At 49.4% G+C, this 25,579-nt stretch overlaps 10 protein-coding genes across 10 annotated transcripts; 6 read left to right on the top strand and 4 right to left on the bottom strand.

Moving 5' to 3' along the window:
• Window positions 1–1,562: 1,562 nt before the first annotated feature.
• F5B22DRAFT_639263 (mitochondrial biogenesis AIM24-domain-containing protein) lies at window positions 1,563–2,837 on the top strand (the record flags this gene model as incomplete). Its single annotated transcript, XM_047977690.1, has 3 exons — window positions 1,563–1,746; window positions 1,817–1,935; window positions 2,010–2,837. The coding sequence occupies 3 exons, from the start codon at window positions 1,563–1,565 to the stop codon at window positions 2,835–2,837; spliced, it is 1,131 nt and encodes a 376-aa protein (XP_047826638.1).
• Window positions 2,838–5,002: 2,165 nt separating this feature from the next.
• On the top strand, window positions 5,003–7,046 carry F5B22DRAFT_660321 (monocarboxylate permease-like protein). The gene is made up of 3 exons (XM_047980268.1): window positions 5,003–5,472; window positions 5,596–6,344; window positions 6,403–7,046. Exons 1-3 carry the CDS (start codon window positions 5,218–5,220, stop codon window positions 6,827–6,829), a joined length of 1,431 nt encoding a protein of 476 aa, XP_047826637.1. The 5' UTR covers window positions 5,003–5,217; the 3' UTR covers window positions 6,830–7,046.
• Window positions 7,047–7,202: 156 nt separating this feature from the next.
• F5B22DRAFT_453168 (uncharacterized protein) lies at window positions 7,203–8,984 on the bottom strand. Its single transcript, XM_047971982.1, has 6 exons — window positions 8,699–8,984; window positions 8,354–8,635; window positions 8,231–8,306; window positions 8,067–8,130; window positions 7,818–7,981; window positions 7,203–7,706 (listed from the first exon to the last, which is right to left on the bottom strand). Exons 1-6 carry the CDS (start codon window positions 8,767–8,769, stop codon window positions 7,260–7,262), a joined length of 1,104 nt encoding a protein of 367 aa, XP_047826636.1. The 5' UTR covers window positions 8,770–8,984; the 3' UTR covers window positions 7,203–7,259.
• A 2,546-nt stretch (window positions 8,985–11,530) lies between these two features.
• On the top strand, window positions 11,531–12,668 carry F5B22DRAFT_453154 (uncharacterized protein). The gene is made up of 2 exons (XM_047971981.1): window positions 11,531–11,754; window positions 11,848–12,668. Exons 1-2 carry the CDS (start codon window positions 11,721–11,723, stop codon window positions 12,588–12,590), a joined length of 777 nt encoding a protein of 258 aa, XP_047826635.1. The 5' UTR covers window positions 11,531–11,720; the 3' UTR covers window positions 12,591–12,668.
• Window positions 12,669–12,692: 24 nt separating this feature from the next.
• Window positions 12,693–14,549, bottom strand: F5B22DRAFT_453125 (ClpP/crotonase). Its single transcript, XM_047971979.1, has 2 exons — window positions 13,635–14,549; window positions 12,693–13,548 (listed from the first exon to the last, which is right to left on the bottom strand). The coding sequence occupies exons 1-2, from the start codon at window positions 14,018–14,020 to the stop codon at window positions 12,951–12,953; spliced, it is 984 nt and encodes a 327-aa protein (XP_047826634.1). The 5' UTR covers window positions 14,021–14,549; the 3' UTR covers window positions 12,693–12,950.
• A 618-nt stretch (window positions 14,550–15,167) lies between these two features.
• Window positions 15,168–17,632, top strand: F5B22DRAFT_453132 (uncharacterized protein). The gene is made up of 2 exons (XM_047971980.1): window positions 15,168–15,724; window positions 15,777–17,632. Exons 1-2 carry the CDS (start codon window positions 15,265–15,267, stop codon window positions 17,372–17,374), a joined length of 2,058 nt encoding a protein of 685 aa, XP_047826633.1. The 5' UTR covers window positions 15,168–15,264; the 3' UTR covers window positions 17,375–17,632.
• Window position 17,633: 1 nt separating this feature from the next.
• On the bottom strand, window positions 17,634–20,237 carry F5B22DRAFT_453122 (serine carboxypeptidase S28-domain-containing protein). Its single transcript, XM_047971978.1, has 4 exons — window positions 18,734–20,237; window positions 18,583–18,682; window positions 18,150–18,514; window positions 17,634–18,066 (listed from the first exon to the last, which is right to left on the bottom strand). The coding sequence occupies exons 1-4, from the start codon at window positions 19,564–19,566 to the stop codon at window positions 17,751–17,753; spliced, it is 1,614 nt and encodes a 537-aa protein (XP_047826632.1). The 5' UTR covers window positions 19,567–20,237; the 3' UTR covers window positions 17,634–17,750.
• Window positions 20,238–20,690: 453 nt separating this feature from the next.
• On the bottom strand, window positions 20,691–22,394 carry F5B22DRAFT_624137 (uncharacterized protein). The gene is made up of 2 exons (XM_047976100.1): window positions 21,753–22,394; window positions 20,691–21,664 (listed from the first exon to the last, which is right to left on the bottom strand). Exons 1-2 carry the CDS (start codon window positions 21,957–21,959, stop codon window positions 20,864–20,866), a joined length of 1,008 nt encoding a protein of 335 aa, XP_047826631.1. The 5' UTR covers window positions 21,960–22,394; the 3' UTR covers window positions 20,691–20,863.
• A 461-nt stretch (window positions 22,395–22,855) lies between these two features.
• Window positions 22,856–23,887, top strand: F5B22DRAFT_624135 (uncharacterized protein). The gene has a single exon (XM_047976099.1). The coding sequence runs from the start codon at window positions 22,921–22,923 to the stop codon at window positions 23,221–23,223; it is 303 nt and encodes a 100-aa protein (XP_047826630.1). The 5' UTR covers window positions 22,856–22,920; the 3' UTR covers window positions 23,224–23,887.
• Window positions 23,888–24,219: 332 nt separating this feature from the next.
• Window positions 24,220–25,317, top strand: F5B22DRAFT_624133 (uncharacterized protein). The gene is made up of 3 exons (XM_047976098.1): window positions 24,220–24,350; window positions 24,424–24,605; window positions 24,735–25,317. The coding sequence occupies exons 1-3, from the start codon at window positions 24,329–24,331 to the stop codon at window positions 24,951–24,953; spliced, it is 423 nt and encodes a 140-aa protein (XP_047826629.1). The 5' UTR covers window positions 24,220–24,328; the 3' UTR covers window positions 24,954–25,317.
• Window positions 25,318–25,579: the final 262 nt, after the last annotated feature.

Here is a 25,579-nt window from a genome sequence, read left to right as displayed (position 1 = left end):
CCGCGATCAGACTAGTCATCATTGGCGGCGCGGAGTCGTTCATCCTTGCAGATGAACTTGCCGCCGCGGATGTCGGCGTCGTGCTCAGCCCGTTGTTCTCGTACCGGACTTCGTGGGAGCAGCGTCGGGCGCTTACGGGCGCACCGCTGACTAATGGCACCGCCGTGGATCACCTCATCGAGGCTGGCGTGACTGTTGCTATCGGCCTTGAGGAAGACTGGATTGTGCGGGATCTGGGCGTGCTCGCTGGCATTGTGTATAAGAATGGTGGGGGCAAGCTTGATGAGGGCCAGGCTTTGGACCTTGCGGGCGCTAATGTGTACAAGTTACTTGGTCTGAAGGATAGTGCAACTGCTGAGGATGTTGATGAGTTTGTCGTGTTCGAGGGAAGCCCCCTGGAGATTGGTTCGCGAGTTCGTGCTGTGGGTGATGGGCTGGGTGAGGTCAAGGTCTTTGAGTATGAAGGATAGGTAATAGGTATCGTGAGTTCGCCATAGCATACGAGATAATAAGCGTCGTAGTGGATTTTACATTATATAATATAAATACAGAGGTCATTCAGTGTGTAGTTTGCCTCGTCATCGTTCTGTTTCTTATTCAAAGCAACTACCCAGGCATCAAAATTGTCGAGCTGAGAAGGGGGGAAATCACGGGTAAACTCGCAGCTTGAGTAGAACACACAGCAATATTGTCGCAGTATTATATATCAATGGAGTATAAACATGTTATATAACTCCCTCCGTGCTACTGAGATCACTTCCAATCCAGACACTGATTGCAACTATCCGTTCCCAGACTCCAACACCACAACAGCGTCTCTCGTGAACGTGGGTGCCTGTTCCAAAGACACAAAACATAGCAAGCGTGAGAATTGGCGTGCCTTGAAATCCAGTCTCTTGTTAATCGCAGTACGACGCATTTAGTGTATCGCTCTCTAGCCTTGGAGCCACATTGTATAAACCGCATCCGCGGAGGGCATCTCGCTACGCTCGAGAATGACTCGGGTGAACGTAGCATCATATATTCCAGCCAGGCCTGCCGGTTTGATAGTACCCGGTCTTTTAGCCAGTGCTTCGCCCATGATGGCAGTTGTAAGATATACAGTTAGCTTGATATTGGTTTTCATGGTGGTGGTAGTATGGTTGCGGGTGATGTGAGGTGTATAAGTGGTACGCAACACCTAGGAGCATTTTCCGACATGATTAAAGTTCGGGGAAGATATTTCATATGAATTCTTTGTCAAATACATGCTTTTATGACTTTCTGTTTACCTTGTTTTATTTCGGGCATCTCAAAGGACAGAGATTCTGTGTCTCTGGCGACCTTTATTGTGACCTTTGTTGTGATACCTAGAATGAGAGGGCTCTAGCATTAGTTCAAGAATATTTAATTGAGCAGTATATGCAATTAAAACAGCTTGGTCGGTTGTGCTTACATAATCCGAGTTGCCGATAGTGAGTTGATAGCGAAGCTTGGGCTTGGATCAACTGCGATTGCGTCAACAAGCTTCACGTTGACAAGAAAGCTTCCGTCCGTCCGCATCGCGACCAGTTTCCACTGCAATGCGCGGTGTTGCTTCTTCCCTGGCCAGAAAGGGCCAGCTGGGCCAACTCGGCGCTAGAAGCAACCACGTTTGTCGCCAATGTCGAGCCATTCAAATCAGCGCTGCTCCAACAATTGATTCCAACTCGGCCGCATATCGAGATGCCTTCGGCTTGCGCACTGATGCTACCAACAATGTTGCCGGTAATTCTACATATATACGCTGCCTCGCGGTCGCCAATTGTCTTGTAACTACATTCTAATCGACATCCAGACGCTCGTTTCGAAGTGCTAGGTACACCCTACTCACTCCTCTCGGTGACGCTCTCCGCCTCCCAAAGACTCTACACACGTCGCGGTACACTGGTTGCTGTATCAGGAAAAGCAGAAAATGTGAGAACGCAGAAAAGCAGTGGCCTAGCATATCCATACCATTTCAGCTGCACATTTCTAACTTATGATGCCAGGCGCAATCAACTCTATCGATACTCTCCCCATTAACACGGGCTGTCACCGGTGTACCTTTTCTATACCAGCGAATAACTTCCACTTCACCACTCACTGCTCTTATATCCTCGAAATCCCCGACCTCTACGTTCTCAGTGCTCCAACTAGACGGCACTACCGACTGGATAATATCCCAGAGGAAAGCCTTGGTTGCGTGGACTGGGTACTCCCTTTACGTAACTCCCCGCATACAACGCCAGCTTCCTCTTGCCCACTGGGGCTCTACCGAGTTGACGGGTCGCGGCCTCGCTGCGCTGTCGGCATCGGGCCATATATATCAGCTCACATTAGGCGAGGGCGAGGAGTTTGTGGCACACCCTGCCAATGTCGTAGCATATACTATCACCAAGCAACCGCCCCTGCCTTTCCGATTTAAGAGCTCAAGCATCAGGTTCCAGATTCCAGCAGTCACAGCATGGTTTGAAACAATAAAGTTCTTCCAAAATATGCGACAGTCCGAAGTCTACAAATTCCTTGCCCGCGTATTTTTCAGCATGCGGACGACTGCACGTCGCACAATATGGGGCGATAGGCTGTTTCTACAATTCCGTGGTCCTACGACGATCCTCATGTCCAGTCGAGCTTCGCGTGTCAGCGATGTCTTGACAAATGCCGAGGTCAACGAGATCGCAGACACTCCCGCCGGTGCCGTAGATATGGCTACGAAAGCAAAAGTCACCGAGGAACCTACCAAAATCAAAGACGCTGTGAATGTAGAGACTAGCATCTCCAGTGGCAAAGAGGATGGAAAAGCTCAGTTCGATGATACGAAGAACCTAAAAGCCTAGTTGATAAAATTGTCGCAGCAACACGACTTGTACGATGAATAAAGATCAGTTATAGACGTGTATAACAGAGAAGCGTTCCATGGGAGCATCCTTTTGTATCAAATTGGAGGAATCATACCCCGGTTTTTCTACTTCCATATGCATTCAATTATGAGGGCGCTTCACTGCACCGATACTCACACCACGACACAGCACTAACCTCGCCGTGGCGAGGGAGGCTAGAGCTAGCTTGGATGTACAGCCAGCTGACAGTCACTTCGAATTATAAAGCTCGGTGTTGAATATCTGTTTTAGGCCGAGAAAAGAACTGGAGACAATAGTAATCATTTAGAACCAATGCTTTTCATGTCAGATGAGGAACGCCTGATGCAGGGGCATCTGAGCTTCCTTGAGCTTTGTGGGAGTGGCGGCTGCCCTACGGTACTCTAGTCTCGGCTGTAAGATCTTGTCCGACTTCTTGACACATCACGGATCATTATTGAGGTATCGCCCTAAACCTCATATAGCAGATGCTGGGGTGATACGCGCGCCTAAACTAGCTTGTTGGGGGTATCTCGCACATAAACCAGGATACTGCTGTAAAAGAAACATCTTCACAACAATGTCCAACTGCCTTCACCTTCAACACCTACGCCCTTAACACCTGCGTCTTCAATACTTGCGCACTATTTTCTGATTTGCAAATGCATCTATTTAAGTCCTGTTTGTGGCTAAGTTGAAGTAACTCTCGGTAGTAGTTTGATAGGTATTAAAAGGGGATTCAGCCCAACTGTCGAGATTGTTAGCGTCAACTTGGCGTCTCCAACTCAGCAATTTCGTATGGGTTTACGGGGAACCTAGACTTGACCCCGGGCATCTGCTATGTTAGATTTAGGGTAATGCTTCAATAATAATCCGTGATGCGTCAAAAAGTTGGCCGATCTTATCCGGCGATCTCGGTCTTAACCTCCTGCACCTTGATCAGACTACGGATCAGATAATGCAACTGCTGACATGGGTGGACCCGAAGCTATGGCTCATCAGCGTCGCATCCCGTCGTCTGCCAACCTTACATATCGATATAATCAAAATCTTTCAGTACGACCATGATTCCAAGTTTAGGCATCGTGAATACACAAGTATGGTCACCACTGATATCGAATACCAGAACACACTTGCCATCTCCCTTCCCGTTCGTTAAAAAAAAAGAAAAAAAAAAAAAAAAAAAAAAAGAGGCAAACTATAGTCAGGCTCACTATCACTAATCTTAATACGATTATCTAAGCTTAGCTTGTACTGTGTAAGGCCACGCAGAAGAATTTAGGCTTATGAATCGTCAGCCGGCTTCTTCAAGCAGCACACCACTTAACTCCGGTCGCACAAGGATTATAAATGCATCCAGCAGAACGTGCCATCCCTGTTGCATTGATGATTCGGTCTGTAAACATTCAACTTCAGAGGTTCCGCTGCATTTTGAACTACATTGATCAATAATTGATCAGGTACGATATGTCCTACAATATACACTACGCTCAGAAATCGACGAGCAGATGTCAATATAAAATATGGCAACTCTGAATGATTTATTTTGCGATCCAACTCGGATTTGATGCCTTTTGAGTGGGTCAACTCGGCCGAGGAAGCTTATTTTCTCTTCCCGCGTTCTGTTCCGTCTACATTTAGTTGTTCCTAGCGCACGCCAAGAAATTTCGGCCTTTCGCCTTTTCGCTTCTTCGCATAACACCCCCATTGACCATTGACAAACCTATCACACAATGGGGGGATGGTGGATTGTTCGCATATTATGGCGATATAGTGCGATAGGTAATCCTGTATCTACTGAATACAGTAATTGAATGGGCAGAGCTGCCAGGCCTGTGCATTTTAAATCCTGGTTGACTCACTCGCGTCAGCTTAAGCGTTAAGGGCGACTTGGTATTTGTAGTGGTATCTAATGAAGAAAACACTTAACCTTCGCCTCGTACATAAACTCGGAGTCGGGCCAAGGATCTCCGAGTAGATTTGCAAGTGTCTCGTACACGTAGTTGATAACCTTGCTAACTAGCTATAATTAAATATTCCACCCGTGGAGAAGACTTTTTCTAGTATATATAACTAAACTCCGTGGCCCCTGCTTGGTTCAACACACGGGCAGATCCGTACAACTTTAAGCATTCCTTTCCCACGTGTTGCAAGGCACGAAGCGACATATGTCAATCACGAGTTAAAGCTTGAGTAACAGAGTTGAGCACTTGATTGGAGTACACGCCCACACACACAAACACACATATCTGCCGACATACCTACCCGGAATTTACTCTCAAGGAACCATCCCTTCTGTGTTTCATCCGCCCAAAGCGAACCTGATTTCAAGAGAAATATCGGCTACAAAGCAGCGAGAATGCCTGGCTCTGATTCAGGGTCGTCTACGACCCGTTATGACCAAAATTTCGACATATCAGCAAAGAATGAGATCGGTACAGCCGAGGCGTCACAAGAGACATCGATTATGGAAAAGAATTCGATAGAGCAGGTTTCGTCACGGGAAAACACGAATATCGACATAGAGAAGGGCGGCGCCGAGGTGGTATCAACACAGCCGGCCGCGGTGCCCGGGTTCAACCCGGATGACTTTCCAGATGGTGGTTTAGAGGCTGTAAGTGTTTTTAAAAATCGCAATTGTTGCTTTTAGATTCCTTTGGGGAACTGGATCCTAGTGGTTTGATTACAAAATTTCGTGTAATCTCAACACAAAGTTACTGACTTGATATATCGATAGTGGTTAGTAGTTGTTGGCGGGGCGTTGATCTTGTTCTGTTCGTTCGGCCTCGTAAACTGCTCAGGAGTCTTCGTCGAGTACTATGTCAATGGCCCGCTGTCTGACTACACATCCTCAGACATAACGTGGATCACGTCGCTGCAAGCTTTCCTCGTCACGGGATCCAACCTGATCATGGGCCGTCTATTCGACAGCTACGGAACCCGTTGGCTCTTACCGATCGGCACCGTCATCTATTCCTTGGGTCTGATGCTCCTCTCGCTTTCGACAAAGTACTATCAGATCGTTCTCACTCAGGGTATCGTTAGCGGCATTGGAGCCGCTTGCGTATTCAACTGCGCCAGCAACTCGACCATCACGTGGTTCTTTAGGTACCGCGCCGCGGCCCTGGGTATTGTCGTAGCAGGATCGTCAGTCGGCGGCATTGTTTTGCCTATTCTCATGAGTCACCTTATCCCTAAAATCGGCTTTCCCTGGACGGTGCGCATCCTCGGGTTTATTGTGCTCGTATTCTGCGGCATCGCCTCCTTTACTGTCAAGTCCCGCCTACCGCCTCGACCAAAACCCTTCCATTTCGCCGAGCTTATTGCACCGTTTAAAGAAGTCAGATTCGCCTTGGTGGTCGTGGGCGCTTTCTTTTTCTTTTGGGGCTTATACCTGCCCTTCAACTACCTGAATATTCAAGCCCAACAGCAAGGCATCAGCCCATCCTTGATCCCATACATCTTACCCATTGTGAATGCTGTCAGGTAAGAATACCTCTTGAAATGATATAACCTACACCACGTATGCTAACGAATATGCCAGTGTTCCTGGACGTATCATCCCCGGCATCCTTGCCGATCGCTTGGGTCGCTTCAACATGATGATCATCATCGCCACGCTCTCAGGAGTCATCACCCTTGCGTTGTGGGTGCCAGGTCACACGACAGGCACGACACTCGCATTCGGCGCTGTCTACGGGTTCACTTCCGGTGCCTTCATCTCGCTAGCACCCGCCGTCATCGCGCAGATCAGCGACATACGCCAGATCGGCGCGCGGAGCGGCGTGTTACTATTTATCAGCTCCCTCGGCGCTCTCACCGGCTCTCCTATCGGCGGGGCCATTGTTACCGCCGAACATGGCGAGTACCTCGGTCTGAAGCTCTTCACGGGTATCGCCATCCTCCTGGCCGGTGTGTTCGTCTTGTTGGCGCGAACGGTCCAGGTCGGGCTGAAGATTGTGAAGATCTAGGGCTCGGAAAAAGGAGTCGAAGTTGTACGAGACGATACCCTTGAAAGGGTGTCTCCAACTCACATAGAAGGGTTTTTTAATCGAGGATCTAGAGCATAATTAGAGTTCAGCATTCAGTCATTGAACGGCGTTTGGGTTATTGCATTCGGCGGTATACCATGATATAACATAGCATCATAGACACAACATCGATAGCATCTTCCTCATTTCATAATGCATTGTATGGGCAGGGGAGGGAGCGACGTGGGGTTAAATATGCCGTAATTCTAATGGGCGTGGCAATAGACTTTTTTTTTGGACAGCTTTGAGGTAGTTTATATCATGCCGTCCTTGGTCGGCGGAGAAGGGAAGAAAAAAGACCGGAACGTTATGCAGAAAAAATACGAAAATTAAATTAAGATGTATACTCTCTATCGTCTAATATCTATGTTTATATATCAAAGTAAACATGATCTTTGCTTGGCCGCGAGTGTATCGACGCGGCATCGTTGGTTTCCGTCGTAACGTGGATTTCCGAGTGCTTGTATATCTTCAGTGGCACGCTGTCGTTGTAGTACTTGACGTCCTCCTGGCTGCCCAGTGGGCTGAAGTCGTTGACGTCATCGCCGCCTCCTCCTCGGGGCCCTCGGGAAATTATGGTGTTGTGGTTGACGCTCTTCGCGTTGTGCCCGTATGAGAGACCGCCGGCCCCGTCCGTCTTCCCCGATGTTGCTCCGCGGGATGATGTCAGTCTTAGGGCGAAGCGCACCGACGTCCACAGGAAAGGGATGTTCGAGACGATGAGCGCCGTGGATGACTCGCGGATGTACCAGTATGCCCAGGTACTGGCAAACGGCGACGTGAAACTGTAGTATTTGTTTGCGATAGCGGCGCCGATCTGAAAGTCATATGTTAGTTTGTACCATTCAAGGTCCAGCGGATTTGTGAGAATTGGATTCCGCGGGGTTCTTGACTGGGTATCATGAGAGGCTGAGAAGTTTCGACTTACAGTGAAACTACCGAGCGCGAAAACGCCACAAAGTACGACCTTCTTCCTGAAGGCTATGTTGATTTGGGCGAAAATAGGGAGTGGTATTATGAGGATGAACAGATCAGAAGAGATGTTCAAGACTGCGTTGGTAATAAGATGGTTTGTCGCGGCTGAGCATTGGGCTGAGGAGGTCAGTTAGGATTGGCCCATTACCAACATTTTTTAAAAAGTCAATACGCAAGGTTGATAAAGAAGGCATCCACATACTGCTCTTAGGTGGCACTGCCCAGTACTCAGTGAAGGGTCTGCACCAAACACCAAGGTATAAAATCTACGAACCATATGTTAGCAAAGGTTCAGGAGAGTCGGTGGTAAACGGAGTTGGCAAAACAGCCCCTGAAGACGTGGATACAGAATCAAATAGCACTCACCTCCATCACAACGAAACTGAGCACCGTATAAGCTGCAACAATCTTCACACCCATCGCTTGGATTTTGTTGAATCCACTGCGTGCGTCAGCGAAGGTCCTGTGCGAAGGGCGGCGGTAACTTACGTTAAACGGCTGTACATAATCAAAAGACATCCCTTTACTAGCCATGTGGTCGCAATCTGCATCTGTTCCACAACCAGGACCAGCTTGGACCCATACACTCTCGAGTCGATTTCCTGAGGTGTGAGTATGGGAGGGTTTTGGGGATCAATGAGATTCGTGTTTGTAGTGTGTAGTATATTCATCGTGACGAGGAATATAGTGTCCGTCACCACCGCTATAAGCATCAAGATATCATCGGTTTGGAATTTCTTGAAGGAACCCAAGAGTATCTTGCGACAAACGCTGTCGGTAATTGAATGAGTATTCATATGACAAATGAGCGAAGAGGGATCAACATGAACTTACATTCTGGCTATCACCACCAAAATTGTAATGCCGAACCATATTGCCGACTCCACGACTAAACTCACGGCCATTGCGAAGGTGCTTCCCGCCACGAGATTATGGCAGTAACGTATATCGGATCTCAAATATTATGTCGACACTTTCCGCTGTGATTCGTTTCTAGTATAATATCCTGCTCCGTCCGGTAGATCCAATAATCGTATGGTCTTGCGTTGAATGTGGGTGTATGTTTCTGAATAAGCAACTCAACTGCGTGCGACTGGTACTGGAGTAGTGAATGACTCTCAGCCACTCAAGATCCAGGTGAGTGACAGATGAGAAGCTGTCATGTCCTCCGGGGAAAGGGTTCGTGGGGGTTAATAACTAATACAAGGTTCTCCCAGCTTTGTTATAAGTATGTAGATGGCTAGCTGAGAGCAGATAGCTCCGGGGTCTACAAGTGGCGTAGTGTATACCGATCGCCAAGATGGTTAGTATGAAAGACAATATTTCTGAGAACTGGCTATCTAACACTCTCCGTGGCGAACGAACAAATAGCCAGATTTTCTAGGGCCATGGTCTTGACTCGCATCTGATGGGGACATAGAAGCCAGCCCATTGGTAGGGAGACGCTACTTGGATCCCAGCCCATGGCCCATATGGCTGAAGGCTAGCATCTAGCACCGGCGACCGTTAGGCTCAACTAAGAGTGTTGGCACAAGCTCGAGTCCGCGTAGTGTACGTTCGAACCTATGTCGAATGACTGATGGTGTGTTCTAGGGCTCTTTCCATCGCCGAAATTCTCACCTAGTTTAGGGGTGATTGACATTACATGCACTTTAGGTTATGCTCTATGTTAGGTTGAGAGACTCGGCCAATATTGGGCTCTCCTCAAGTGTTCGTTTATATCGTGAGCTATGTCAAGTATCACGGCCCTATCATGGCCTGTGCTTGTGAGCTATAGGTAACCACGAAGAGCACTCAAGCCGACTCTAACGCACGTGGATTTGCATAACGTACGCATGTTATGTTACACTTGGCAAAGTAGAAGGATGGTCTAAGCCAGTGATAAGCTGGGATCGTATCCAAACATTCGGGTCCAGGTTTCTGCGCTGCAACTACATTTGGTTAACAGAATTCCCCAAAGTCTAGCTTGCTCAGTTACGACCAACCGATTGGTGCCTGGCCCACCGTCGGCCAGCATCTGGATCACGCTGTACCTGTACGAGCTTGGCCTGATACGTGAATCCGGTCCTTTTGGTGGCGAAAGCCCCAGCTAGTTGGTGATCTATTTTGTTGCCAAGCTTGTTGTAAAAAGGCTCATACTATCTACTATGTAAATATTCCTCACTCTGCCATTTCTTGGCGATGCTTGCGTCTTGCGCCTTCTTCTTATTCAATCTCTCCAATGGTTCCGCACGTGGCACTGCAACTCAATCTACTTGATCTTACGATCCCCTAGCAAGTGCCACTTACCCCTAGGAGTGCATGTGGAGGATACACTTATCATCCGTTGTCGTTCCTTGAGTTATTTAAAGTTTATGCAAGTCAGTCTATCGTTCTAGCATGGCACCAGGTTCTCGCGTCATCCTTGGCGCATACTTAGTGGTTCAAAGGACTCAAAAGAACTTCGTTATCTTCCATACCACTTCATTACATTTGCATTTATCTATATTCTATTACCGGCCCTTTACCAGGAATTGAGAAGACGTAACAGATATAGGTGAAGCACGCCTATCAAAGGTCTAGGTACTACGATTTTCATGAGTGTCTTGCGTACTTGTATTGTTGCTCTCCGGAGATCTGCCTTCAATATGAAATCTAAGGGTGATGAAACCCCCAAACGTAAGTCGTTTTAAAAATCCGTAACAAAGGGTTACTTCAAAACATAGATACAAGTTATAATAGACACGAATACTATAGTAGTGAAGTGGGTGACAGTAATTGTCACTAGCCGGAGTCATCCACACCTGATGAGATAGATAATTTATATGCTTCAATAGGCCTTCGAATAGCTTCAATAGCTGGGGAAATTGGCTATCAGTGAATAAAGCGCAATTTTCCCGTGAAAAAATCTCATGATGAAGGCAACACATACACGCTATGAGGCTATCCCCAGTCCCTATTTACCGAACTAACTGATCCCGAGTTCCCGAAGCCCCTGCTGACTATCTAACTTGTCGCACCACACTACTTCAGCAGGCGATGGTGACCATAGGTGCATGTTCAGTTCCTACATTAGTGTCGTTATTCTCGATCGCTCAGACCTCTCTTCGTAATATCCGTCGCCAAGAACACAGACAGAACTCTTGTACATATAGTGTCACACTAAGTTAACGGCGGACAAAGTGGCTGCGGAAGGAAAGGCTTGAACAAAAGCGCCGGGCACTTTTGGCCGATTTAGCCTAGTGTAGACCCAGCGAGACACATGGCGTCATTTGGGACTCGCAAATTGGGAGTGATGCAGCGAGAACGCCCGCCGAGCCAGCTTCGAGACCATACATCCGTCCATACGAGTAAGTACATACTTATGTATTGATAAGCACTGACTCGACTGACAAGAGATAGCGAGTGGGAAATGCGGGCAGACGTGGGGGAAGCAAGGCGGAAGATATTCAGATAGGTAGAATTCCGGCCCAAAATGATATCCCCATATTTGCATCTACGAGGTGTAGCTTCACATACCCACGCTCTTTACCTTTTTATCTACTTGCAAAATGTCAGTCGTGGAATTGAGCTTCTACACTTTTGAGTAGACTTCTGCTCAGAGGGGTTTTCGCATGTGAGATCTCTAGACAATTCACAGTCCCCGATCGCACCGATGTAGACTGTAAGGGGAGATACGCACTAAATCAGTGATGATTCATAGCTATGATGCATCGGGGTGGTAAAGGTCAAACCTAGAATTTACAAATGGCGTTTACGGATAAATACTATCTACGTCAGTGAATTGATAGACAAAGTCCAACTAAGCCTATATGTAAGTGTAGAGAAATTATTGCCAGCATTGACAAGATTACGGCCATCCTGGGCTTTTGAAATAATGACTGCTGATAAACCCGAAGAAGGAGACAAAGGTACGTGGATTTAGCATAAAACTACTGTCTAAGCTATGAGTACTGTCTTCCTCCTCTTATAAACAAGTTAGCTCACCGTGAACACAAATACAGTCTCATGGAATTGGGGAGGTGGTGCCCCAGGTGGCACAGTCACCGAGACGAAAGACGAAGGCGAAATAGCGATCAAATCAAAGCGTGGCAATACAATCAAGAAGAACGCGTCGCCCGATAACCCAGCCGTTCATGTCGAGCGATCTGGAAACGACGTGGTCAAGCGAGCCTCGGAACTCACGGTAGAATTGAAGTCCTCGAAGAATAGGGGTAAAGAGGATGACGACGATGAGAATAGCGGTACCAAGCGCAAAGTCAACAATGATGATAATCTAGAAAACGGTGCCAACGAAGCTGAAAACGAGTCTGAAGAGGCTGCCGGTACGGACGATGTACATACGACAAATAATCAGGGGAAGGAGGTGAAGAAAGGTGGCAAAGCCGCCAACAAGAAACAGAAGACTCGTCAGGACGAGGATGTGAAGGGCAAGTCCGATGCTCCGGATGCTTCTGAAGAAGAAGAGGAGGAGGAGGAGGCTGAAGAAGAGCCAGCTGAAACGATAGAGGAGGACATGAGCGAGGACGGAGACGCTGACGGAGATGAACAAAACGATGAAAAGCGAACACACACCACCAAAAGAACCGGCGGCGATGCCAAGAATGGAGCGGCGAAGGAGAAAGGAGACGGCAAACCGGCAAAGACATCTACTCAGTCTAAAACGAAGACGCATAAGGACCCTGCGCCACGAGAAGATGGGGACCAGGTGAGCGCGCGGACTCGGAGCCAGCAGAAGGTAGACTGAGCTAGCTGGTCAACGTATTAAGTAGCTAGGCTCTCTTTCACTTCTTAGCAGTATCAAGATATCTATCTATACATTCACATTAGCTACTGCGATAATAATTCGCGAGTGTTATCCTGTACCTAACGTAACTGTCACCTTGCTGTCGTAATATTCAAATGTATAGACCTATCTATCATCCTACATCGCTTCAGAGCCGGGAATGTGATCATACAATGTAGTCACAACTAGATCCAAAGCCTTTATACTTGGAGCGTTATCCAATGGTCGCTCCTATTTGCGCATTTTAACCGTTACAAGTCGTATAGATTCATCATGATAGTGGTATATAGAATTCATATATCATTTGCCTTGATCTCCATCTCACCTCCCCTTGAACGCAGGTTTCCGCTTCTCCTTAAACGCCTCGAGAGCTTCATCTCGATCCTCGCTCTTCACAACCCGCTCATACATCGCGTTTTCAACCTCCTCTCGCGCCCAGCTGACAGCTTGCAAGCCAGCTCTAACAGCAATCGGACCACCCTCACATATCTCGCCAGCAAGCCTAACAGACTCTGCCAACGCTGCTCTCCGCGCCTTAGTCAGTATTTCCTCCCTCGCCTTTGATCCAGATCCTTGCCCCTCCTCCTCATCCGGGAGTACCTCGACGAGCCGGTCGGCGATACCGAGGAAATATGCCTCGGGCGCAGAAACACGACGACCGGTTAGAACGAGGTCCCTAGCGCGCGGGAGTCCGATCAGAGCAGGGAGTCGGTAGGTACCTCCTGCGCCGGGGATGATTCCAAGCCGGGTTTCTGGTAGACCGACTTGGGCGGTAGACGCTAACACGCGGAAATGGGTGCACAAGGCGAGTTCTAAGCCTCCCCCGAGTGCTAACGACGATATGGCGGATATTGTTGGAATGGGCAGGGCGGAGAGCGAGGAGAATGTGCCGCGGAGATTGGCGAGGAATTGGGCGGTTCTAGGAATTGAAGAACATCAGTTATTTACCTAGTCACCTAATCCAGGGGCGCAATTGGCTGGGTCCATCTGCACTGGTTCACTCACTCCTCTTGTGTAAAGCCCCGTCTCTCTTTCAGATCCGCGCCGGCGCAGAAGCTCGCGTCGACGGCGCTCGCGAGGATGAGGGCCCTCGTCGGACCCTTCTGGTCCACTCCCGCGGCGCCGCCGAAGCGCATCGGCAAGGGCTTCTCGTCGCCCTCGGGTGTGTACTGCGCATCGACGTCGTCGATCTCGGCCCGTAGCGCGGAGAGCAGAGCTTTGGAGATGGCGTTGCGTGCCGCTGGGCGGTTGAGCTCGAGGATGCGGATATGGCCCGTATTTGGCGCGGGGAGGTTTACGACGTTGATGAGAGGGCCGGCGGCGTCGCTTGAATATGGCCGCACCAGGCGGAATGCGGGCGCGACCAGGCGGAGTGTTGGTCGGAGTGGCATGATCAGGACTCTGTTAGGATGAGAGTCGAATGACGATGTTGATGTCGGTGTTCCTGTTCCTGTTCATGCTCATACCTTATGTTCATGTTCAGTAGAGACTCGGCTCTCTACCTCTACCTCGGCAGCCAACGGTTCAGAGCGGCTAGCCCCGGAATTGAGGTATCTACTAAGTATCTAGGTATCTACATAGTAAGTATGGAAATTATGCTTTCTGGTCAAAGATTCTGCATAGTTGAAGAAGAACAGGTAAGTATTGAACACTTCACTATTGATAACTATTTACTCGAAGTGGCTCATCTTGTCGTGAAGGGTGGTGTATGGTGGTCATCGCTGTGGTGACTTTCGGGTGTGCTGTGAGAGATGAAAAAAAAAAGATAAGATTGTCTACTTCAGTTTTAAACCACCACCATATCATATCGCGAACGGACAATTGGCTATCTTGTGACACTGCCTTGAAAAGGAAAATATCACATGTATACTTGTAAATTCTCTTCTTTAAACAACAATAGAAGTAACACTTCAGTTGAGCCACGGTGGTTGGCCCAAGCCGTCTGCCTACCAATCAATGAGCGGGCATAGACTCAGCTACAACCATCGTCGCAAGCATCTACATATGAAGTAACTTGCCTGGTCTACTGTATGAATCTTTGTCTACCCCTCATTCTGCCCTCATCTACGGAATATGACATATCATCCTGGTAGGTAGGTAGATATCTCATCCCGGTTTAAGCTTCTTTCTCCGCACATTCCCCAACCGCAAAGGCTGAACTCTCAATCTGGTTGCCTATTGCGGCAGGTAAGTGGTGATAATAAGTCTCTTGGCATGGCTGGGCTCCATGTCTTACACAGTATATTCCTGTCCCTGGCAGAACCCTGGCATGGACCAACATGACGCCTTGCACAAACTGGGCAGCTCTCAACACAATAATTGCGGCGGCAGATACCCCTTGCTATCCGCTCTGGTGTGGATTGGTCGGACAGAGTCGGACGATGCATATCTACAGTCCATGCGTGGTAGATTGTCATGGATATCTACTGTAATAAGATAGACGCTGATATCAGTCAGCATTGGTAGCTTCACCAACCTCTTGGGATTCACGTAGCACACGCTGTGGACAATGATGCCTAGCATGGTAATAAGAGCCTCCTTATCCCCAGCACAACTAGAAATGGGACTCTCCCCCTCTGCTTGCTCCCACAACCCGTGCGTATAGTCTGTGAGCGGCCTCGCCAGAGCTCAATTGATGAAAATGGGTTTGACCGTCGCCTGTAACATCCGCCAGCGAATGGCCACCGCGGCCGTTCTGGCGGGCTCAGTGTTGACTCGATATGTAACTGCAGCGCCATGGTCATCACAGAGCGATCCGTTCGCGGTCCTCGACCCCCAGAAGATAGTCCTTCCAGATAATATGACCTGGGCGGACTACATCAAGCCGCCAGGCACTACCTGGTCGGATCCGAGCAGAAAGGGATCCGAGAGGAACTTCAACATCGCGCTCGTCGTCGTCGATTATCCCGACATGCCATTCGTGATTACTCTGGAACCCGAGTCGACGCCTTTCAAGAACCCGCGGCCTGTCGTGTCCGGTCTCAGTCGCGATGAAGTGCCTACGTTCTACCGCGATTTCCTAAATAAGCCCAGTGAGCTGAATCATAACCACACTCTGCATGAGTACTGGATGGAGGATTCTGGTGGTCGATATGGTGCGTGCTCTCCTGAATCTAACAGACCATGAATCGACTGACCGTGATGTAGGCGTCGACCTGACGGTATTCGGTGCTTATGAGATGCCCCGTCTAGCTTATCAATATGGCATTGACGATGAACGCGGTGGTTTCAACCCCGATGGTTGTCCAGCTGAGGGTCCTTGCTCAGTTGACCTTCGTACGGATGCATTTGCAGCCTGGCGTGCCGATGTGGGTAACAAGACGGCCGACTCATTCGAACTTGCCTTCATCCTTTCTGCTGGCCAAGATGAATCCTCGACATGGCAGGAATTCGGTGAAATGCTATTCCAGACACCCGAAGACGTGACTGCTGAATTCGGCCCTCCGGATGACTCCATTCCGAACTGGGCGCACACTCGTTACGTGAACTGGACCTCATGGGCTTCAGCAGCGACGATTTGGCCAAACGCCGGCGGTGGCTCCTCCACCCAGGCCGAGAGCTCCGGCATGAGCACGTATGCACATGAGCTGAGCCACTTGCTAGGAATCGGCGACAATTATAACAACCCCTATTCCAACCCGCCACGACGCGATTACTCGGGACCATTCTCGATGTTGGCGCGAGGCACATTCAACGGACCGGGTGGTCCTCACACTCGCTGGCAAATCCCAGCGCAACAAGGTAGCTCGCTAGGCTCGCCACACACGATGGGCGACAAGCTACGCATAGATCTAGTAGATGATAGCCGAGTTCTCATGATCTCCAAAGCCGCGCTCGCCAACTCCGGGCTCGTCACCGCCGAGCTCACGGCGCGCGTCGTCAACCCGAGCGGCACACAAATGATGGGCATGCACATCACAATCGGTAGGGATCTCACGCCCGCCTGCAACACATCGACCAACCCGTTCTGCGACGGCGGCGGCTACCACAACTACGACGTCGAGGTCATCGACCGTATGGGCGCCGACTCGTTCCAGCCCGACCACGGCGTCCTGATCAGCAAGACGAAGAACAGCAGCAACAGCGCGCCCTTCCAATGGGTCATCGACGCGAACCCACAGGACATCGACATCGTGGACTTCTACCGTCCCGACGGCACCCCTGCCATGCTCACCATCGGCGACTACCGGCAGCTCGCGGACGCCCTGTTCCACGCGGGCACGCGATCAGGCTCGCAGTCCGAATTCGTCGACGAGCCCAACTCGCTGCACTTCTACGTGCTGGATATCCGGCGCGACGACACCGGCGTGCTGCACTACACGGTCGCCGTGCGCTCGCTCGACGGCAGCGGCCCAAGTGCGCGAGGCGTCAAGCTGGCGGCTGGCGCCGTCGCGAAGGACAGGAGAGCCAAAGCCACCGCCAAGGGCGTGACGTGCACCTTTGCGCTGACGAATTCAGGCGCGTACGTGAATAGTAACGCGGCTCATCCGCAGGATTTATCGAAGTATCTTACGTCCGACGTCTATCGCTTGAGCGCCGAGGTCAAGGGCAAAGGATGGCGCGTCGCGCTGCCTAATGCATTGGCCGTCGCGGCGTACGGGGAGACCACGACGGTCAACGTCGCCGTCGGCGCCGCGAAGAATGCAGCGAGCAAAGCCGTCGTGACACTAACTGCTACGTCGGAGTCTGATCCGGGGGTTTCTACGACTGCTACTTGCAAAGTGAGCAAGAACACATGGTGGTAATGGATACCCTTGTGGTTCGAAGGATCTATGTTTAGCAATGTACTTATGATGATGGTAATAATAATGCAATGTATCGAACTTGGCTGCTTTCTAGACATGGGGAAAAAGTGCCTATCTTACATGAACAATGCATAGACATGCCCAGACAAGAGGACTTATTTTGGCTAATTGCTGCGTTGACACACACTTCCTCGTAGTGCTGCTACGTACAAGCTCGGCAGATAAGGATATAAATAATCCTCGTTACATCACACGAAGCACATGGACAAACAAAGATAGCTTTTTTTTATTTTAAGTTGGCAGAGGTTTCTCTTATCGTACCGCTAAATAATTTACTTAGTTACTAGAATTAGATACGTCTAGATTCCCAGTCTATTTACTTCTGAGTGTAGAACTCAGCGACCCATTTCTTCATCTGGGCGGTCTCGTCGTCGGCGATGGCCTTGGCGTCCGCGTTGACGGCCCAGTTCTGTCCGTACAGGTCAGAGCAGTGCGTGCCTCGCTTGAGGTAGCGAACAGGGAGCTGCTCGGTGCTCTGCAGGGGACCGCCGGGGCGGTAGATGGAGCTGTACGTCGAGTCGCGCCATGGGTCCCATTCGCTGTTGGTCATCATCAGGCGGGTGGTGTTGGTCGCGAGCCAGCCACCGGTGTACTTGTTGACGGATTCGGCGGATTTGCCCTTGGCAAGGCCACTGTGAATCCCGAGTTAGTAATCTAGTCACTGATCATCTAAACTTCATGGAGTTGGAAATGAATGTTTCCTGGAACCACTTACAATGTAGCTTCGGGGAACCAGAGAGGGCACTGGGCGCGCCAGTAAGCCTTGTTCACGTGGCGAGAGACGAGAGTAGGCATGCCTTTGGGGGCACCGTCTTGCCAGTACTCGAAGGCCTCGTTGCAAAGCATCCAGTTCCACTGTCGGTTGCCCGCATTGCGGGGAGTGAGGTCCTTGTAGATGGGGTTGGAGGCATTTAGTCCTTGGAGACACTCGACGTTGTTCTCGCCTTCGAAATAGCCGTAGCCCTCGCAGTAGCCAGGAAGGGTTATTTCAGTAAACCATTTGGCATAACCATTGAGGGCCTTGACTAGACCAACGCCCTTTGCACCGGGCACCTTGTGTGTTGAGTTCGGCCATACGTTCTATGTCAGGGTCAGTATAAGTAGGTCCTGTATAAACCAGGAGGTAGAGTCTAATCTCAAATACTGACCTCGACGTAGTCGCAGAATTGGTAGAATGGCGTGTAGCCCAAGACACTCTCGGTGTAGAACTGTCCTGATTGCCATGTCCAAGGGCCGTTCTCGAGGGCACTGAAACCACGTTAGTCGCATCACTGTTGTACCATCCAAGACCAGACTTACGAGCCGAAGTCGGCATCCTGTAATCCCACAAGCCCGAACTTCGCCTTGAGCTTAGTTTTCTCCTTGGGACTGCCATATGATAGCACGGTATCAATATATTCAATGACGCGGTTCACATCAGCAGAGCAGTTCTTTGGCGTCGCCTCCTGAACGGGCGTGAAGTACTGCCAGTAATGTCCAATGGTTTGCACCACACCGCTGGTGCCGTAGTAAGCCCAGAACGTGCCTGGATCTTTATTGGCGATCCAACCAGCAAGAGCTCCGGGGTAAGACCCGCCGGTAAAGATCCAAGGGGCATCCTTGGCGCTACTCTTTTTGGTATCATCGAAAGGCGCCACCCAGTTGTTGGCAAAGTAGGTGTTGTCCTTGATCGAGTTCTCAAGGGTCAGGTACTTGAGGTGCTCCTCCGTCAACTCCTCATAGGGTGAGGAATCACCCCAATAACGGTGTTCCATAATTACAACAGCACCGCCCATCTCTTCCGCGAACTTGCCGGTTAAACGAGCTGATGTAGGGTACGAAACATTGAATCTGTCACCGGCCTGCTCGCCAGGGTTGACAAATATGATGGGTGACGAAGGTCCTTTCCAGTATTGTGTGTTCCACCAGTATCTCTGCTTGAAGGTGCCGAGCGAAGGGTTGGAGTGGTCGAGCAGCTGATCGAAAGAACCCCAGCCAGCAACAGGCGCATTGCTAGTACTGACAGCTGCGACTTTGGCGAGCATCTGCTCGTCAATCGGTCCAACTTCCATGCCACCATAGCGAGCTCTCTCGAAACTGGCAGAAACGCCAGCAGCCAGCAGAAGCTGGCTGAACGACGCGAAAGACTTCATCTTGTCAAGGGGTGTGACCGGGGGGTTGGCAAGAGTTCCCAACACCTACGCAGAAAACACGGTGAAGCCCTTCGAGGTCTGCCGACCGAGTGGCCGGGTGGGCTTCTTATACATATCTCGCAAATATCGGTCCCCGCCAGGACTAAGATTGCTCACAGTATGCTATCTGTCTACAATAGTAGCTTATCTCTCCTTCAGGTAGGTAGCTATGAGGAGAGCACGCGATCGCGCAGCTCACGACACCCAGCCCATTCCCACTGATTAACACCCTGACCTTCCGTATTCCGCTGGGATATGCTGGGGTTGCTTGTAGGCTGAACCTGACCTTCTGCATCGGGTTAGGTGCACAGCAACCGACACTCAGGTCTCTACGATTGCGTCCCATGTCTCACAGCTTTAGGGGTTCGTATTGGTCAATGGAGGTTGGAATCTCACTGCGAGCCACCCGAAAAAATTGGAGTCTCGGAGTGGCGAGCCAAGATCTGGGGTCCTGGCGTTCCGCCTAGGGCCGCTTTGGCAGCTCCTCATCCTAGTGTAAGACGGAAAATAACAATCTCTGTTTGTTTAACGAGTGATCATGATAGGCATATTATTTGTAATAGGATATCAAAAGAGACGGTGAGTCTTGCGTTTTAGCCACTTGTAAGGGAGCGGCTGTCGGTGTCTTTCTGGTAGAGGTAGTGTAATACCTACACGATAGCGTTTAGGTAGAAAAATGATCATTAACACGGGCCCGTAAAGCCCGCAATTTCCTGTCGCAGCGACGATCATGTCCCTAAGTACGTGTAACAATGGTTATCTAGAAGCTGTGGAGTGTGCATAATGCTAGACCTAGGTAGACTTGTCGTATGCGCTCTGCAATACCTAGTATCTCACATATCACCTCTACCCAAATTACTGGTAAGTAAATGCAGAGCGTGACGTCTTCGAAAATCCACTTCACAGTTGACAGACAAGGCGATCTAGGTGGAAATAGTAGAATGCCTAGTCTCGGCATGTCGGCTTGGGGATTGCTTGATTTTTCTGCCAAGCCCTTGCCAGTACTAATGCGCCAAGCCAGGCAATTCGGTAGTCGAATTCACAAGGTCTAAGACAACGAGACAGAAAGGGAGAGACAAACAGCTGCAGTTGAAAGTGATGTGGCACAGTATCATATTAGTACGTTAAGGCTTATTGCTGATTAATCATATCTCAAAAATCGTCTTCAATCAAACTCGTCCCCGAATATTACTCGTGATTAAACCCCCCCTTCACTCGAATCATACGGCAATTAAGTCTGTGAAAACACCTATTCTGCTCAAATGAGAGCAATAGCGAGCACGCCAGCCGCCATGACAACCTCGTTCAGCCCAACGCGAGCTCCAGCGGCCGTTGGGATAGCGCTGTACCCGCCGCCGACAGGGAACGTCGATGTCGGTCCTACAACACCCTTCGACGTAGGCAGCACGCTAGTGGCATTGATCACTCCAGGACCAGTCCAAACAGGATATGATGCTGGAGGGTTAACGGGGACCACGGTCACGGTTACGGGGTATGTTTCCGTAGTGACATAGGGTGCTGAAGTTGCCGGGCAGTTCGCGACGCTTGATGCGCAAGTTGTCACAGTGTACACAGTCGTCGCGTAGATGGTTGATGTGGTCAAGCTCCCATAGATGCTGCTGCTTTCGGGACAGCTTGAGGAAGCCGGGGTGGTAACTGATCCTGTTGGGTACACTTCGGCGCTGGAACTGACTCCAGGATAACTAGGGCCCGGATAGCCACTTGTCACGGCGCTGCTCGCTGGATAGCTGCTTGGTGTGTAACTGACTGTTGGGTAGCTGCTTGCCGGAGGGGTGCTCGGAGTGCTAATGCTCGGGGTAGACTCGGGAGGAGAGGTAGACGGAAGTTCCGGGGAGCTGACCTCGGGGCTAGGTGTTGTCGATGGCGTCTCTGATGGCGTCTCGGTTGACGATGGGACCTCAGTGGGTGTGGGAGTGGTAACCACAGGGGTAGATGATGTAGGCGTAGCCTCAGGAGTACTTGACGTCAACGTGTGTGTAAGTGTATAAGTGATGCATGAGCATGCTGAGCTGGCGGCGTTAACATCATCATCGCAGTTCTGTTGGTTCGGTCAGTACGTCAAGTGTATTTCTTCAAGACCCAACCGTTTAAGGTATTGCGTAAGTTGAGAGAATGTCGATACTTACTTTAAATGGTGTTGGGATAACAGAAGGGTCGGTAGTCGTAGAAGCAAGAAATTCCAGGCAGAATGACCCGGCGAGATCCGTGTACTGCTGGTTGATGAATGCGCGATAACAGTTGTCTTCTTCGCAGTCTGGGAATGTCCATCGTCTCACTCCAGCTTTTGCCATACCCACAAGGGCAAATGCACCACCAAGGTAAAGAACGCGCATGTTGATGAATGTCAAATAAACGAATGACGAGGCGAGCAAACGAGCGACTCTACGCGTAGATTACCGAGGACTTCGTAATCTAAATGACTTTTTATATGTAGTCGTAGATACGGCGAGGACCTTTGTGCAGGTAAATTACCAACTGACTGACGCCCGAATGAAAGAGTATTTGATGTTAAAGAAAGACGTCTCGCCACTTCTTGAGTTGATCTGGGAAATTTATGGTCAACTTCGCAGTCCGAGCAATAGGGGGCTCCGAGAACATAATTATTCCAACATTGTACGAAATTTGGTTGTCACCCAATTAAGTCAATGCCGCCTGATCCATAGAACACCCAAAATGGTGGTCTTCTCTAGTTTATTGACAATGGACTAAGACTCTGTTGTGGATTTCGAACTAAACTAGATGTAATGGACTTCTAGATACATATAATTGGTGAGCCGGTAACAATCAACCGGCATTAAATCTTGTATGCCAGCTAATATATGTATCCTGTGTAGCGAGATTTCACGATGCTACGCTACAGCATGATAGCTTTCCATTGTAAATGGTGACTAGGCGCAGTGGCTTAAAGCGGTAAGGTACCTGAGCTGAGCTCAGACATGTTCGCGTAGGCGAATAACTCATGATATATTACTGTCAGCCCATGCTCTGCCCATGCGAGATGAACTACCTACTGTAGATGCGCACCACAGCACATGGCATTATGGCAATACGAGGCGTACCCTATTCAAGCTACTGCACTTTTATATTATCTAATAACTAACTTATTAATTTTCAGTACGAACACGCTGCTACCCTAGTCGAGTCAAAAGAGCAGATAGTCTATCTGACTGCTTTGAATCCAAGTTTCAAAGGAAAAGCAAAAAAGATAGATTCACAATCACTAGTCAAGCCGGCGGCAAGATTTTACCCTTTGTCTTGAACCTATACACACTGTAACTTTCAAATTATATTCATATGCACGTGTCGGCACCCGTACTCTTAATTTCAATCTCTCAATACGCATTCGGGCATTATCTGCGATTCTTACGGAAACGTGCACCCCATCTATATCCAGAACTTACGAGGACCTGCGCAAAGCTGCAGCATGTAGACTTTTATGAGACGAACACGCGCAGTCCCAGTACATTTTCGATCCCTTTTGACAACCATAGGTACCTATTAGCAGTCGAGCTGAAACATGAGGATGACGGCTCACTATCCTGCGGAAGACAAACATTGGAACCATACGCCACTTGTCTAAACCAGTTGAACCGGTAGAGAGAAATGTTCGGAATGCCACTGCTAAAACACCGTGTGTCTTAGGAGTGTCTGGTACTTAATGGGCTACATAGCGCCCTAAGTGAATAACTCATCTAGGATTGATCTGAACTTCAAACCGTCACTTTCTGACTCTGACTGCCGCAAATTAACATTTCATCATGGACGTCATTAGCGCAGATGGGTCTACACGGAATACGATTGATCGCGTAGCCGTCATCGTTGGTTGATGGACCGCGAGATCTCGGCTCTCGCAGACCGGAGCCTAGTGTTACATATCAGGAGGTATCGGAGCGAGAGCTGTATACCCAGCATTGACATGGGATCTCGTAATGAAATCTTCAATGCGCCCTTGATACACTGGCTGCCACATCTAGCTAGTAAGGTGAGCTCGCTCAATTTGAGTTTATGGGTTGTGTCCTCGTTCACGTGAGATTCACCTCAGAGGTGAGCATATTGCTTTAGTGTGAAGAGCCAGCGTTTGAGTTGCACTCAATCGTAAGTCCTAAATTTGTGATTGTTGAGCAGTAAGGGGGGAATGGAGGGGAGACGAGTCGTTCTGTATTTGAGTGAAAAGCAATTGATAATTCAACAATGCAATATCGATGCCTGCTGATTGAAACTGATGTTACTTCGTATGAGAATACCGATTCGCAAGTGAATAATAGAGCTCGACATCTACCTAGGCCCTGCAGTAAGAGATGCGAGGCACCTTAGTCCAAATGTCTCGTCGCAATGAGTGAGACGGGGCTGCGGAATACCTCAGGGCGATACATAACACCGGGTTCGAAAGACCAAACAGGTACATTAACAAGGCGAGGTGATAGAATGAAACGACAGCATACAATGTAGATGAATAATCGTAAGCAATGCTGAGCGTCTTTCATCGATGGATGAGCTCGAGATGTGTAATCCAGCAGTCATGTGACGTCATGCGTTTTAGACAACACCAAATTAACCTTTGTGATGTAACCCGAAGTATAACGAGTGAGTACCTATATACGCAAGAGACATCATCCATTCCATGAAAACAATATCTGTAACCCGCGCCGCATCGTGAAGCATCAGGGATACAATAACTTGTTCATATTCATAAAATCTCACAATGGCATCCGGAAGTCTGAACGGTAAGTCATGCAGGTAGCACAATCTAGAATATCAAAATACACGCTAACAAAAAACCTCCCGCCCCCTCGCCAGTATTCAAGCAGCCTCTCAAAATGTTCTCGCAGCAGCCTGTGACGGGCTATTTCCGGGACGGATACTGCCGCACGGGCGGGGACACGGACCCGGGCAACCACGCCGTCGCAGGGATCGTGACGGACGAGTTCCTCGACTTCTCGGCGTCGCGCGGCAACGACTTGCGCACCATTGGTCTCAAGGTCAGTCAGTCAATCCTACCAAGATACTCTACGCCTGGGGCGTGTCTTCTCATGAAGTCTAACTCCTACTCCAAATCACTGCTGCGAGACCTCCTATTTTGTGTTAGGGGACTACTAATTATATCCTAGGGAGGTTGTCGTTGGTGTCTCTGCACGGCCCGCTGGCTCGAAGCATACCAGGCCTATCGCAGCGGCAAGGTCACCAATCTGGGGGTCCCGCGCGTCGATCTGGATGCTACTGAGGACACGGCGCTGGGCATGGTCGACATGAATACGTTTCGTCAGTTCGCGGTGCAGGGGCCCGGGCAGAATGGAACAAACGGGGGCACGGGAAGTACTAGCTCGTGAACATGGGTATAATATGCCCGTTAGTTGTGGATGCGTAGTGAGTGTCTTTTGATGATAGAAGTGTAGGGTTTTGCTGAAGTATGGATGATTAATGTGTTGATAATCCACCTACCTACGTGGCTCAATAAGGGGCATCTGTTGCCGTAGCATATGATTCGCGATCCCGCAACGGGAAGACGGAACTTGATAATCAAGATATATGTCTTCCTATAATAAACGTGCAGACTACGTAGGGTCTCATCACATAGTACTTGCGGTCGTTAGGATCTGCTGTCACATCATGTTGCGGGTTTGTAGGCAGCATATCTCATATAGACCGAGTACGGTAGCATCATCACTGAATATCCAAAACGCTCACTATTTGATTTCTACTTGCAGTATCTGATAATCACACGCCGTGCGTTGGTCACATTTGTTGAAGCTTGGAAGCTGTAGCTAGTGTGATGATGTTGCGATGCTCATTTCACGCGAAGGCAGTCACGAAACCTTTCTTTTCTCCTTATTACAAAGTGCAGTCACTGATATCACATACATGATCTAAGCCGTGATAATGAGCTTGACTAAGACTTCCATGCGAGATATTCTCAATCGGGCTCATCACATCGCCGACGTTCTTCGTAAGAGCT

This window comes from Xylaria bambusicola (assembly GCF_022495145.1).
Source record: "Xylaria bambusicola strain CBS 139988 unplaced genomic scaffold F5B22scaffold_58, whole genome shotgun sequence".
NCBI classification, from domain to species: domain Eukaryota; kingdom Fungi; phylum Ascomycota; class Sordariomycetes; order Xylariales; family Xylariaceae; genus Xylaria; species Xylaria bambusicola.
The sequence above is the reverse complement of the archived record's forward strand: the minus strand, read 5'-3'. Positions and strand labels throughout refer to the sequence as shown.

Bases quoted from the DNA above. Each gene is read 5' to 3' on its own strand.
- F5B22DRAFT_453168 (XM_047971982.1), bottom strand. From the start codon at position 8,769: ATGGCCGTGAGTTTAGTCGTGGAGTCGGCAATATGGTTCGGCATTACA. The intron at 8,636-8,698 runs GTAAGTTCATGT...AATTACCGACAG, and splicing joins TTGGTGGTGATAGCCAGAAT to CGTTTGTCGCAAGATACTCT. The intron at 8,307-8,353 runs GTAAGTTACCGC...TGACGCACGCAG, and splicing joins ATTATGTACAGCCGTTTAAC to TGGATTCAACAAAATCCAAG.
- F5B22DRAFT_624137 (XM_047976100.1), bottom strand. From the start codon at position 21,959: ATGCGCGTTCTTTACCTTGGTGGTGCATTTGCCCTTGTGGGTATGGCA. The intron at 21,665-21,752 runs GTAAGTATCGAC...CCGAACCAACAG, and splicing joins TTATCCCAACACCATTTAAA to AACTGCGATGATGATGTTAA.
- F5B22DRAFT_624135 (XM_047976099.1), top strand. From the start codon at position 22,921: ATGCACGTGTCGGCACCCGTACTCTTAATTTCAATCTCTCAATACGCA.
- F5B22DRAFT_453122 (XM_047971978.1), bottom strand. From the start codon at position 19,566: ATGAAGTCTTTCGCGTCGTTCAGCCAGCTTCTGCTGGCTGCTGGCGTT. The intron at 18,683-18,733 runs GTAAGTCTGGTC...ACGTGGTTTCAG, and splicing joins CAGGATGCCGACTTCGGCTC to TGCCCTCGAGAACGGCCCTT. The intron at 18,515-18,582 runs GTCAGTATTTGA...ACCCTGACATAG, and splicing joins AATTCTGCGACTACGTCGAG to AACGTATGGCCGAACTCAAC.
- F5B22DRAFT_453125 (XM_047971979.1), bottom strand. From the start codon at position 14,020: ATGCCACTCCGACCAACACTCCGCCTGGTCGCGCCCGCATTCCGCCTG. The intron at 13,549-13,634 runs GTGAGTGAACCA...TTCAATTCCTAG, and splicing joins CGGGGCTTTACACAAGAGGA to AACCGCCCAATTCCTCGCCA.
- F5B22DRAFT_453154 (XM_047971981.1), top strand. From the start codon at position 11,721: ATGACTGCTGATAAACCCGAAGAAGGAGACAAAG. The intron at 11,755-11,847 runs GTACGTGGATTT...ACACAAATACAG, and splicing joins ACCCGAAGAAGGAGACAAAG to TCTCATGGAATTGGGGAGGT.
- F5B22DRAFT_660321 (XM_047980268.1), top strand. From the start codon at position 5,218: ATGCCTGGCTCTGATTCAGGGTCGTCTACGACCCGTTATGACCAAAAT. The intron at 5,473-5,595 runs GTAAGTGTTTTT...ATATATCGATAG, and splicing joins CAGATGGTGGTTTAGAGGCT to TGGTTAGTAGTTGTTGGCGG. The intron at 6,345-6,402 runs GTAAGAATACCT...CGAATATGCCAG, and splicing joins CCCATTGTGAATGCTGTCAG to TGTTCCTGGACGTATCATCC.
- F5B22DRAFT_453132 (XM_047971980.1), top strand. From the start codon at position 15,265: ATGAAAATGGGTTTGACCGTCGCCTGTAACATCCGCCAGCGAATGGCC. The intron at 15,725-15,776 runs GTGCGTGCTCTC...ACCGTGATGTAG, and splicing joins GGATTCTGGTGGTCGATATG to GCGTCGACCTGACGGTATTC.
- F5B22DRAFT_624133 (XM_047976098.1), top strand. From the start codon at position 24,329: ATGGCATCCGGAAGTCTGAACG. The intron at 24,351-24,423 runs GTAAGTCATGCA...CCCCCTCGCCAG, and splicing joins GGCATCCGGAAGTCTGAACG to TATTCAAGCAGCCTCTCAAA. The intron at 24,606-24,734 runs GTCAGTCAGTCA...ATTATATCCTAG, and splicing joins TGCGCACCATTGGTCTCAAG to GGAGGTTGTCGTTGGTGTCT.